The 12,943-nt window shown below is 47.9% G+C and overlaps 1 protein-coding gene across 5 annotated transcripts in view; it reads right to left on the minus strand.

Annotated features, from left to right (window-relative positions):
* Nucleotides 1–12,943, minus strand: part of nphp4 (nephronophthisis 4) — a 770,918-nt gene that overhangs the window by 84,919 nt on the left and 673,056 nt on the right. For all 5 annotated transcript variants that reach the window (XM_072478481.1, XM_072478484.1, XM_072478483.1 and 2 more), the window contains one exon: nt 1,675–1,803. In XM_072478481.1, the coding sequence (XP_072334582.1) occupies nt 1,675–1,803 (129 nt within the window). The remainder of the gene's footprint in view (nt 1–1,674; nt 1,804–12,943) is intronic.

Here is a 12,943-nt window from a genome sequence, read left to right on the forward strand (position 1 = left end):
ACAATTCTTCCTTTTCAAATAACATTGGAAATTCCTTTTGAAAGCCTTGATTGAACCTGCCTCCACCACACTCTCAGGCCGCGCATTCTCGTCCTCGATGACTCATCGTGTCAAAAAGCTTTTCCTCATGTCACTTCTGCTTTAAGCCAATTACCTTAAATCTGTGCCATCTCGCTTTCAATCCTTTCATAAGCGGGAACAGTATCTCTCTATCTACTCTGTCCAGACCACTCAGGATTTTGAATACCTCTCGTCAAAACACCCAACAGCCTACTCTCTCCCAAGGAAAACAGACCAAAGTTCAACAATCTATCTGCATAGCTGTAGTTCTTCATCCTGGGAATCATTCCCGTGAATCTTTTCTGTATTGTTTCCAATATCTTCACATATTTCCAAAAGTGTGGTGCCCAGAACTGAATGCAATACTCCATCTGACGCCAAACTGAGTTCTTATATAAGTTCCACATAACCTCCTTGCTCTTGTACTCTACACTCCTATTAATAAAGTCTGCTTTATTATCCGCTCTCTCAACCTATCCTGCCACCTTCAATTACTTATGTATTTATACACCCAGGTCCCTCTGTTCCTGCATCCCCATTAGAGTTGTATCCTTTATTTTATAGTACCTCTCCATGTTTCTCCTGCCAAAATGGATCAAGTCACATTTCTCCGCATTGAAATTAATCTGCCACTTGCCTGTGTCATGAGAATGTCGCTGTAACAAATGGTTAGCTGCTCATGTTACTGCAGTGATGTCAGAGTGTGGGTGGAGCTGAGCTCTGGTTCTGCTTTTTCGTTTCACTTTTGAGAAAAGCTTGGGAGTGTCTCTGTCTTTTTGGTTTGGTTTTTCAGCGTGTTGCAGCTGAAGTCAGTCAAAACAGCTGTACTGTTGAGCTCTCTGCCATGAAGGAGTCTTAATCATTTGGTGAATTCAGAAATTTAAATATTTTCGGTATTGAATGTAAACCCTGATGTGCTTCTGTTTAAAGGTTGTTAAATCTTTTGGATGTTAAAAGGACAGCTTAAAGGATTACTTAGTGTTGCATTCTTTGGGGGTTATCTTTGAATTAATGGTTGCTAAGATATTCACTGTTTGTTTTAAAAAGGTTAACTTGAGTTTATAGAATAATCATTCTTTTGTTTTAAAAAATACTTTCCATTTCTGCTGTACCACATCTCTAGAGTGAGCCGTGTGCTCCCCATACCACAATCTATTAAAAGTTGTGGGTCAGGTGAACTCCATGATAAACCTTGGGGTTCTCTAAACCCTGGCCCATAACACCTGCCCATTCTGTCTATGGACTTTTGAAATACCCTCCACAGTTCTCAATGCTCCCAAGTTTTTTATTGTCTGCAAATGTTGAAATTGTGCCCTTTATGCCAAGGTCTAGGACATTATATATATCAGGAAGAGAAAGGGTTCAAACATTGACCCCTGGCGCTGCATAGAATGGCCGTTCCAATGTAGTCCGATATCACCCCTTTCACGTCACTGCCTGAGATGATTTTCTAACCCCCAAGAAACAGAAAGCTAATTTTTTGTACTGTGTAGCCTGTACATGAGTAAAATCAGTTCCATTTGTTCCACTATAGAGCGTCTCGTGCTATCTCAAAGCGTTCTATCCTGAACTATAGAAGGAAGGAGATTGATTAGTGATTGATTGAGCACTCACCAGTGAGTCTCTTCATGGTCAGTGTAGATAGGCTTCCACCGGAAAACCCGGCAGTTCCATCATGGGAGGAGATGATCCTTGACTGAGGAGTAGGCAGAGGGCTTTTTACTGTCCGCTTAGGTTCGTGCCCTGTGGAAACAAAACTCGTGACAATGTTATCCAAACATTACATTACTGTGAGAAATAATGATGTCTGACATAAAAGGAGTTTGATTATTTATTTAAAACTGCATTCCATTCTTGATATGGCACTTAGCACTCAGCTTAACCTGGGAGTGGCAGTAAGGATGGGACAATTGCCCTCACCACCTCTAGCAGGGCATAAAGCCAGCCTGTGTTGCTGCTTCTGATTCCATCCTGGAGATTCCCTGGAAAGCACAATGGATACAATCTGAACCATGGTGTCCTCACAGTTAAACTGCTTCCTGACACTCAGTGGGGTAATTTTCTGCAAATGTGGTGGCGGTGGGGAACTTCACTCACTGCTATCGCGCATCAGAATATCGCACACAGTGCGCCTGTGCCTGTCTGATGCGTGGTAGGTGAGATTCCCAGTCGTCGATCCATGCTGGGTAACTGGCTCTTCACTGTCCAGGCACATGCCTGAGGTGTGGGGTAGCTGGTAAAAGTTAGCAGAAAGCTGTCAACACCAATCGAAAACAAGTCAGCAAGAACTCCTGCCTTCTGGAAGGGGGAACAAGACAGAAGAGAACCGAAGAGATTTGTAACTTCAGAAATAACCCCACCATCATTTGGTGCTAATGAATATCCAAATCATAACATTGCTTCCTTACAGATAAGTATTTCTTATCTGCTGTCTGCATTCATTCACCCAATCACCAACACAGTTTATATACAAACTGTCCACGTTTCACCTGGGAACTCCTTGCAGGTAAGAGCTCAGTTAAAAATGCGACCCTTAGTGTGACTTGCACCCTCTGATCACACTGCCTTGCATGGGATGTGATTTTAACACCAACAAAAGCAAAATACTGCAGATGCTGGAAATCTGATATTAATGAATGAGACTGCTGGAGTTATAGTCTGAAGAGAACTTGATAACTACAACAACCTCAGCTAATTCTGTTGTCAATCTCCTTTGGGCAACTTCCCAGCAAATAAAATTACCCGTGACATACTGCTGTATGTCTATCATTTTGATCTGAATCGTACTATGAGCACTGGGAATATTTAAGAAAACTGCACATAAAAAATATTTACAAGCTGCTGCTGTCTTCTTTGTCGGCAAAAATATTTACTGTGACATCCTCAGTGAGGGAATAATGTTCCATTACGCTTAATGGGGGTGATTCTGTACCAGATTTCCTAGTTTCCAAATCCATCCTCTTATGAACAATTGCAGCAAGGTTTTCACGGCAGAATCAGGTTTCAGCCACTGGCCGTGACAATCAGCAACAGAGTTCCACGCAGGCCACAAAGCCAGAATTACACGATTGGCATTGAGTGAAATGTCCAGACAGCAATATGCCACTTTGCAATTCGCTACAGATACAGACACATAAACCCTGTCAGAATGCAGATGTCTCAGTCGGTCATATCTGGAGACCTCACTACTGTAAATGAAACACATAATTTCCATTGTATAACTATCCTCCACTTACTGCATTTTTCTGAGGACATCATTTTGCTTTTCTTGGGGATTTTGCTGTAGTTCTGACAAGAGTTGCTGAAGTTTGTAGAAACTTTGTTTACAGAGGGCACTACTTGCTATGATTTCTAAAAGCCAGATCCACAGGGTGGGTAACATCAAAGGGAAATAATGATATATCCATAGCACAATAACAGGAGAAAGTGACACAGTAGGCAGCTACCATCACAGCCACACCCGATTGCAAAAACCGTTATTGATAAACGGGCAACCTGTTAAAATCTAAAACTCGGACTTCCGGTAGCGGCCATATCCGAATAGGTCGCGCACACGGCAGCTCCCGCCGGGATCGGACATTTGGGCCCTTCAACGGAGTGGTAGCGGCACTTCAGCGGTGATTCCCGGCGTGGCAAGAGACGCTGGAGAGGTTCCCCTCACTGCTGCATGGAGGGAAGCAGGAGTGGGGCCGTCAAGAGAGCGATTGCGGGGAAGTGAGCGGAAAGGGTCCGGCAAGACAAAATGGCGGCTGGCGCGGACCAAGCAGCGTGGGCCCAGTGGTCGAGAGAGCAGCAAGAGTTCCTGAGAAGCTGCTTCGCAGAGCTGAAGGCAGAGATGCTGGCCCCTATGAAGGCCTCCATGGAAAAGATGGTGGACGCTCAGAAGGTACAGGAGTAGGCGATCAAAGCGGTGGAGAGAAAGGGTATCTGACAACGAGGATGAGATCCTGGGCCTGGCGGTCAGGGTGGAGGCGCATGAGGCCCTGCACAAGAGATGGCAGGAGAGACTGGATGACCTTGACTATAGGTCTAGGAGTCAAAACCTGTGGATTCTGGGACCCTGAAGGTGCGGAGGGGTGGTCGCGAGCACGTATGTGACTACAATGCTGGGGACGCTGATGGACGCGGGGGCCTTCCCGCGGCCCTTGGAACTGGACGGGACGCACAAAGTCCTCGCGAGGAAGCCTAGGGCGAACGAACCACCGAGGGCGATGGTGATAAGGTTCCACCGCTTCACAGACTGGGAGCGTGTCTTGCGCTGGGCAAAGAAGGAGCGGAGCAGTAAGTGGGAGAACTGCGAGATTCGGATATACCAGGACCTGGGAGCTGAATTGGCTAAGAGGTGTGCGGGATTCAACCATGCTAAGGCGGTCCTCCACAGCAAAGGGGTGAAGTTCAGGCTGCTGCATCCGGCAAGGCTTTGGGTAACGTACCAGGACAGGCACCACTACTTCGACACGCCGGACGAGGCATGGACATGTATTAAGTATGAAAAGCTGGACTCGAACTAAAGGACAGCTGCACGTGGGTGAAACGCCCTGGGAGAGATGTGTAACCGGGTGTTGGCCTGATGTAAGATTGATAGTAGAATTTAAGCTGTTCCCTTTTCTTTCTTTTTCTTTTTTTCAGGGGGCGGGGTAACACCCGGGTTGTGGTTCTCATTTCATGGGAAGAATGTGGATGGTGCTTGCTCTCTTAACCTGTGGGGGAGGGAAGGTTAGGGCCCGAAGGAGGAGACTACAGTAAGACTGGGGATAGAGGCGGGAGCGGCCGGGGACAGCATGGGTCAGTTGACTTACGGAAGCGTAATGGGGGGGAAATCAGTGCTTAGCAGGTGCTTGGCAAGGGGGATTGGGGAGTTGGGAGGGGGGGATGGGGCGCTGCTTTGCTGACTGAAGGGGAGTCAACTTTTGGGTATGGATGGAGAGTCAGGTTGGGGGGCCTCCGGCGGGAGGGCTGGAGCGAGCGGGGGGCGCGGGCACGTGGCTGGCCGAAAAAGGGAGATGGCTAGTCGGCAGGGTGGGGGGGGGTAATCCCCCGTCCAGGCTGATCACATGGAATGTGAGGGGTCTGAATGGGCCGGTCAAGAGGGGCCGCGTGTTCTCACATTTACAGGGATTAAAGGCGGACATGGCCATGCTACAGGAGGCGCACTTTAAACTCGCTGACCAAGCGAGGTTAAGGAGGGAATGGTTGGGCCAGGTGTTCCATTCGGGGCTTGACTCGAAGACCAGAGGGGTGGCAATTCTGGTTAGCAAACGGGTGGCATTCGAGGCAGGGAGTATTGTGGCGGACAAGGGGTGCAGGTACATTATGGTGAGTGGCAAGCTGCAGGGGGCCCGGGTGGTGTTAGTGAACGTCTATGCCCCGAACTGGAATTCATGAGGCGCATGCTGGGTAAAATCCCCGACTTGGAGTCAAGTAATATGATTATGGGGGGGGGGGGGACTTCAACACAGTCCTGAATCCGGCATTGGACCGGTCTAAGTCCAGGTCGGGAAAGAGACCGGCGGCGGCCAAGGCCCTGAGCGAGTTCATGGACCAGATGGGGGGCGTGGACCCATGGAGATCCGCGCGGCCAAGGGTGAAGGAGTTCTCCTTTTTCTCCCACGTTCACAAAGTGTACTCTCGGATTGACTTTTTTGTGTTGAGCAGGGCATTAATGCCGAGAGTGGAGGGGGTTGAGTATTCGGCCATTGCGGACTCAGACCATGCCTCGCACTGGGTGGACCTGTGACTGGGGGCGGAGGGAGGGCAGCGCCCTCTCTGGAGACTGGATGTGGGACTGCTAGCGAATGTAGAGGTGTGTGGGCAGATAAGGAGGAGCATCCAAAACTATGTGACAACAAACGACACAGGGGAGGTAACAGCAACAATGGTCTGGGAGGCTACAAAGGCGGTTATTAGAGGGGAGTTAATTTCTATTAGGTCCCACAGAGAGAAGAGGGAGAGGGCGGAGAGGGAGAGGCTGGTGGGAGAGATACTCAGAGTTGACAGGAAGTACGCGGAGACCCCCGAGGAGGGGCTGCTAAAGGAGCGCCGGAGACTGCAGGCAGAATTTGATCTGCTGACCACTGGGAAGGCGGAGGCGCAACTGAGGAAGGTGAAAGGGGTAGTCTACGAGTATGGGGAGAAAGCAAGTAGGATGCTGGCGCACCAACTTCGCAGGAGAGAGGCGGCCAGGAAGATTGGGGGAGTTAGGGATAAGGCAGGTAACAGGTCTTGGGCCCAGAGAAGATCAACGAAGTCTTCAAGAAGTTTTATTGTAAACTGTACGAGTCAGAGCCCCCGGTGGGAGGGGCAGGGATGAAGCAATTTTTGGACCAATTGAGGTTCCCAAGGGTGGACAAAGATCTGGTGGACGGACTGGGGGCCCCGATTGAGTTGGAGGAGATAGTTAAGGGCCTAGAAAGTATGCAGTCGGGCAAGGCCCTGGGTCCGGACGGCTTCCCTGTAGAATTTTATAAGAAATTCTCTGAGCTGCTGAGCCCACTCCTGCTAAGAACCTTTAACGAGGCAAAGGAGAGAGGATCCCTCCCCCCGACAATGTCGCAGGCATTGATCTCGCTCATTTTGAAGAGGGAGAAGGATCCGCTTCAATGTGGGTCCTACAGGCCGATATCGCTCCTGAATGTAGATGCCAAACTGCTGGCTAAAATTTTGGCTATTAGAATAGAGGATTGTGTCTCGGGAGTGATTGATGAGGATCAGACGGGTTTCGTCAAGGGCAGGCAATTGAACACAAATGTGAGGAGGCGCCTGAATATTATTACGATGCCCAAGGAGGGGACGCAGAAGTAGTGGCTGCAATGGATGCAGAGAAAGCCTTTGACCGGGTGGAATGGGATTACCTGTGGGAAGTGTTAGGTAGGTTTGGATTCGGTGAGGGATTCATAGGGCGGGTCAAGCTACTGTATCAGGCCCCCGTAGCAAGTGTGTCCACGCACCGGCTGAAGTCGGAATATTTTAGTTTGCACCGAGGGACGAGGCAGGGGTGCCCCCTGTCCCCGCTACTATTTGCCCTGGCAATTGAGTCATTGGCCATAGTGCTGAGGACTTCAAGGAACTGGAGGTGGCTGGTCCGGGGGTGGGGGGGGGGGGAGAGGGGTTTTGCTTTACGCAGACGACCTGCTTTCGTATATTTTGGACCCGCTAGAGGGGATGGGGGAGGTCATGCGGATCCTAAGGGACTTTGGGAGCTTCTCGGGGTACAAGTTGAACATGGGGAAAAGTGAGCTGTTTGTAATCCACGCTAGGGGTCAGGAGGAGAAACTGGGAGAGCTCCCGCTCAAGATGGTGGAGAGGAGTTTTCGTTACCTAGGTATACAGGTGGCGAGGAACTGGGATGCCCTACACAGGCTCAATCTATCTCGGCTTGTCAAGCAGATGGAGGGAGACTTTAAAAGGTGGGACATGCTCCTGCTTTCCCTGGCTGGAAGGGTGCAAACTGTGAAGATGACAGTTCTCCCCAGATTCCTGTTCGTTTTTCAGTGCCTTCCCATCTTCATCCCCAAATCCTTCTTCAAGTGGGTGAACAGGATTATCACGGGATTTGTGTGGGCAAACAAGACCCCGCGAGTTAAAAGACTGTTTTTGTAGCCCAGTTGGGGGGGGGGGGGGGGGGGAGGGTTGGCGCTTCTGACCTTCTGTAGCTACTACTGGGCGGCTAATGTGGCCTTGATTCGGAAATGGGTAATGGAGGAGGGGTCGCCGTGGGGGCGGCTAGAGGCGGCGTCATGCAAAGGCACCAGCCTAGGGGCACTAGTAACGGCACCGCTGCCGTTCTTGTCAGCACGATACACAACAAGCCCGGTGGTGACGGCGGCACTGCGGGTCTTGGGTCAGTGGAGAAGGCACAGGAAGGAGGAGGGGGCCTCAGTTTGAACCCCGATACGGAACAACCATAGATTTGTTCCGGGCAAGATAGATTGGGGGTTTCAAAGCTGGCACAGGGCAGGCATTAGAAGGATGGGGGACTTGTTCATAGATGGGACTTTCCCTAGCTTGAAGGCGCTGGAGAAGTTCAGCCTGCCCCCGGGAAATGCCTTCAGATACCTCCAAGTCCGCGACTTTCTCAAAAAACAGGTGGGGACATTTCCGTTGCTACCCCTTCGTAGGATACAGGACATGGTGGTGTCTGGCATCTGGGTAGGAGAGGGGAAGGTGTCCGACATCTACCAAGAACTGCAGGAGGCGGAGGAAGCCCCAGTGGAGAAACTGAAGGGCAAGTGGGAGGAGCTGGGTGAGGAATTAGATGAGGGCCTGTGGGCTGATGCCCTAGGCGGGGTAAATTTCTCCTCATCATGTGCCAGGCTCAGTTTAATTCAGTTTAAGGTGGTACATCGGGCACACATGGCGACGGCAAGGATGAGTAAGTTCTTTGGGGTGGAGGACAGCTGTGCGAGCTGTTCAGGGAGTCCAGCGAACCATGTCCATATGTTCTGGGCATGCCCGGCGCTTAAAGAATTCTGGCAGGGCTTTGCGAGGGCCATGTCCAGGATTCTGGACACGCGGGTGAAGCCGAGTCCAACAATAGCGATCTTTGGGGTGTCAGAGGATCCGGGAGTGCAGGAAGCGAAAGAGGCTGAAGCTTTGGCCTTGCCTCCCTGGTAGCCTGGAGGCGGATCTTGTTAATGTGAAGGGACTCGAAACCCCGAGTGTGGAGACCTGGGTTAGCGATATGGCTGGGTTTCTCAGCCTGGAGAGAATAAAGTTTGCCTTGAGAGGGTCCTTGCTGGGGTTCTCCCGGCGATGGCAACCATTCCTTGACTTTCTAGGAGAGCGGTAAAATGTCAGCAGCAGCAGCAATTCGAGGGGGTGGGGGAGCTTAGGTGGGGAACTGTTCATTTAATGTATATTCTCTGTTTGTATAATGATAACAGCCACCTAGTTTGGTTAAATATTTTCCTTTTATTTTTCTGTTATTGGTTATGTAAAAATTCTGTTTGAAAAAAGCCTTAATAAAAACAATTTTTTAAAAAAAATTCTAATACTCGAACTGAGAAGATTTCGCCTTTGCTGAAACTGAAGACAGTTTTCCCAAACGCGGCCAAATAATCTGTGTGTGGTAATTATCTGATGGATTTAGCCCATAGAATTATATAATAATAACCATTTATTGTCACAAGTATGAAGTTACTGTGAAAAGTCCCTAGTCACCACATTCCGGCACCTGTTTGGGTAAGCTGGTACAGGAATTGAACCCGCGCTGCTGGCCTTGTTCCGCATCACAAACCAGCTGTCTAGTCCACTGAGCTAAACCAACATTGGATGTTGTTTGGGAACAAAGGGCCATCTCAGAGTTTGGAAAACATAGGTATTTGGAAACCATGTGACAACTTCATGTAATACTGTGTGTGTACAGCCATCAGAGTATTAAGTGGTTGTAATGTATTATAGTCCTTCTTGTCATGTGTTTCATTTTAAGCTAGTAAATATTCTTTATTAATTGATCACAGTGACGAGACTATGCTTCCCTGTTTTGCATATCTTTTCTTACAGTATACCAAATTGAAAATATACACCACAAAAAACGGGGTTCAAAGTGACCCTTATGAGTTTAGGGATCCTGTTGCATTTAACATCAGTGGGGTTCTTAACAGCACCATGAAGCATTACTTTTCAATATATTGTCTTCAAAGGATTTGGAAACAGCTCCATCATGCAGTTTTATCTGTGACTTTTCCCTTTGATGTAGGCAAAATCTGGTGGATAATGGAACATAGTTTTCAACAGTTCATCATTGAGCATGAACCTGACGTTGAAACTAGCTCTCTTTTGTCTGGTTAAACTGATCATTCAATACATAAACAGAAAGTCTATTGTGTAGAGTGCGCTCCCAAGTCTATTGTTTACTCAAAAAGTACTTCTGTGAACCGTGAGAAAAAGAGAGTCTGAAGTGACTGAACCTTTATCCTGAGTCGAGAATCCCTTGCTATAGACTCTAGACAGGGGAAATGGCTATTTAGCATCTACCGTGTCAAAATCTCAAAACATTTCAATTAAACTGTCTCATTCTCATCAACACGAGAATATAGACCCATTCTACTTAATCTCTCCTCACAGGGCCATCCTCACATGCTAGGAATCAGTCTAGTAAACTTTTGTTCCACTCCCTCTTCAATCGAAATATCAGTCAAGCTCGGGCCAACAGTATTGATCTGTGGCAGCTGAAGGGAGTGCCACTCAGGAATCATTCTCAACAGCCACAACAGACCATGTTCATTGTAGAGTGACCTGCACCCCAATGCTGTCTCGAAATAGATGCATGCCATAACTATGAAAGCGTATACTCTTCCTTAGTTAAGGAGACCAAAACGCTGGACAGCAGTCCAGTTGTGAGCACACAGAGGCTTTTGACTTATAATCCTCTGGATTCTATAGAGGACACACAAAGTTCAATCGAGCACCACGCTAAATGCAAATGTTTTTGGAACCAGGATTTTTTAAAAATCCATCGACTTGGCTCCAATATTCCCCATTAATAATACCATCCATAAATGTTATTTTTGATTTGAGTTCATAGAATCATAGAATTTACAGTGCAGAAGGAGGCCATTTGGCCCATCGAATCTGCACCGGCCCTTGGAAAGAGCACCCTATTTAAGCCCATGCCTCCATCCTATCCCCGTAACCCAGTAACCCAATCTCACGCTTCTGGACACTAAGGGCAATTTATCATGGCCAATCCACCTAACCTGCACATCTTCGGACTGTGGGAGGAAACCGGAGCACCCGGAGGAAACCCCGCAGACACGGGGAGAACGTGCAGACTCCACACAGCCAGTGACCCAAGCCAGGAATCGAACATGGGACCCTGGAGCTGTGAAGCAACTGTGCTAACCACTGTGCTACCGTGCTGCCCTCAAGTTGTTCTTACCTGAATTATCAAGGACGTTCTGACAACTTGATTCAATAGCTGCTTTAAAAGAACATCCCCTTTCCAAATATTGCAAGTCTTAACATGCGAACCTGAATTGTTTTGATTCCCGAATGGAGCCATTGACTGGGAAGCGTACAGTTATGAAAATTTGTAATTTCTTTAAAATGTCTGTGGAATCTGTAATTGTTTTTCAGAATGTTTAAAAAGAACTTTTAAAAATGTGCATCAATTGTAAAGGGATCAACTGTCATTTTCCTGGATAGTGAGAAGTACTGAGCTCTGTGAGCTGGTGACCCTTGACCTGTTGGCAGTACCAAAAGGAAGGAAGGTAAAGCCTAAAAATGTGCAGCTTGCAGACACAAAGGAGGACTGCAGACACAAATGAGCATGACAAGCAGAGGAACTGGAGGGTGAGGGTGAACAGCGCATAGGTGCAGACACAGAAAGGAAGAAAACAGACTATGCCGGATCGACTGTCTGAAGTGAAATTTACCTTGTTATCTGAAGTATCCTTTGCCTGTTAATTCATGCGTAATTTGTGATAGTTCTGACTCGTGTTCTGACTTGTTCGTAATTTCTTTATTTGGGGGTTATTCAGTAATTTTGGTTTATAGTTCCCCATGGGGATCATAACATATCAAGCAGAGGAAAAGATTAAATAGTACGTTTTACTTTTATTCATTATGAATAATCTAAATTTCCAATGGCCAGCTTTTATACTTTTTCTCAACAAAGGGAGGAGTTGCATAGTCGTATTGTCACTGGACTCATAATCTCGAGATCCAGAGTAATGCTAAGGGGTCCCATGCTGAATACGGACACTGCTGGTAGTGCAATTTGAATTTAAAACATTTTAAAGTCTAATGATGACCATGAAACCATTTTCGCTTGTTGGAAAAACATATCTGGTTCACTAATGTCCTTTGGGGAAGGAAATCTGCCATCTGTACCTGGACTGGCCGACATGTGGCACCAGATCCACAATGTGATTGACTCTTAACTGCCCTCTGAAATGGCCTAGCAAGGCACTCAGTTCAAGTCCAATTAGGGATGGGCAATAAATACTGGCCCAGCCAGCGATGCCCATATCCTATGAATGAGTAACAAAAAACAACTCAGGCAATTTGTTACCCTAATACCCTAAAAACACAGGGGCCCCACAAGGATGTGTGCTCAGTTCTCTACTGTACTCCCTATACACACACACGACTGTGTCGCAAGATTTAACTCCAATTTGATCTATAAGTTTGCGGATGATACGACTGTGGTGGGTTGTATCTCAAACAACGACCAGCCAGTCTACAGAAAGGAGATAGATCACTTGGTTGCATGGTGTACCGAAAACAACCTCTCTCTAAATGTCAGCAAAACAAAGGAACTGATCATCAACTACAGGAAGCTTAGTACGACACACGCCCCCATCTACATCAATGGCTCTGAGTGGAGATGGTCGATAGCTTTAAGTTCCTGGGGGTCACCATCACCAACACTCCTGGTCCACTCACATTGATGCAACAGTCAGGAAAGCCCAACAACGTCTCTACTTCCTAGGGAAGATAAAGAAATTTGGCATGTCTGCATCGACTCTCACAAACTTCTACAAATGTGCTGTAGTGAGCATCCTATCCGGCTGCATCACAGCTTGGTATGGCAACTGCTTGGCCCAAGATCGCAAGAAACTGCAGAGTGTGGTGAACTCAGCCCAACGCATCACACAAGCTTGCCACCCTGTCATTGATTCTGTCTACACCTCCCACTGCCTCAGGAAGGCAAACGGCATTGTCGGAGACCCCTCGCAGCCAGGCTTTGTCCTCTTCCATACCCTTCCATCAGGCAGAAGATACAAAAGTCTGAAGACCCACACATTCTTCCCCACAGCTACTAGACTCCTTAATGACTCTCCCTCGGACTGATCTATTCCCTGTCAGACACTATTCACGACGCCCTATGCTGCTCTTGCTCATGTCGTATTTGTTTTCTTTAGCCCTTGTCCCGCACTGC

The sequence above is a fragment of the Scyliorhinus torazame genome, chromosome 16, assembly GCF_047496885.1.
Source record: "Scyliorhinus torazame isolate Kashiwa2021f chromosome 16, sScyTor2.1, whole genome shotgun sequence".
Taxonomy (NCBI): Eukaryota; Metazoa; Chordata; class Chondrichthyes; order Carcharhiniformes; family Scyliorhinidae; genus Scyliorhinus; species Scyliorhinus torazame.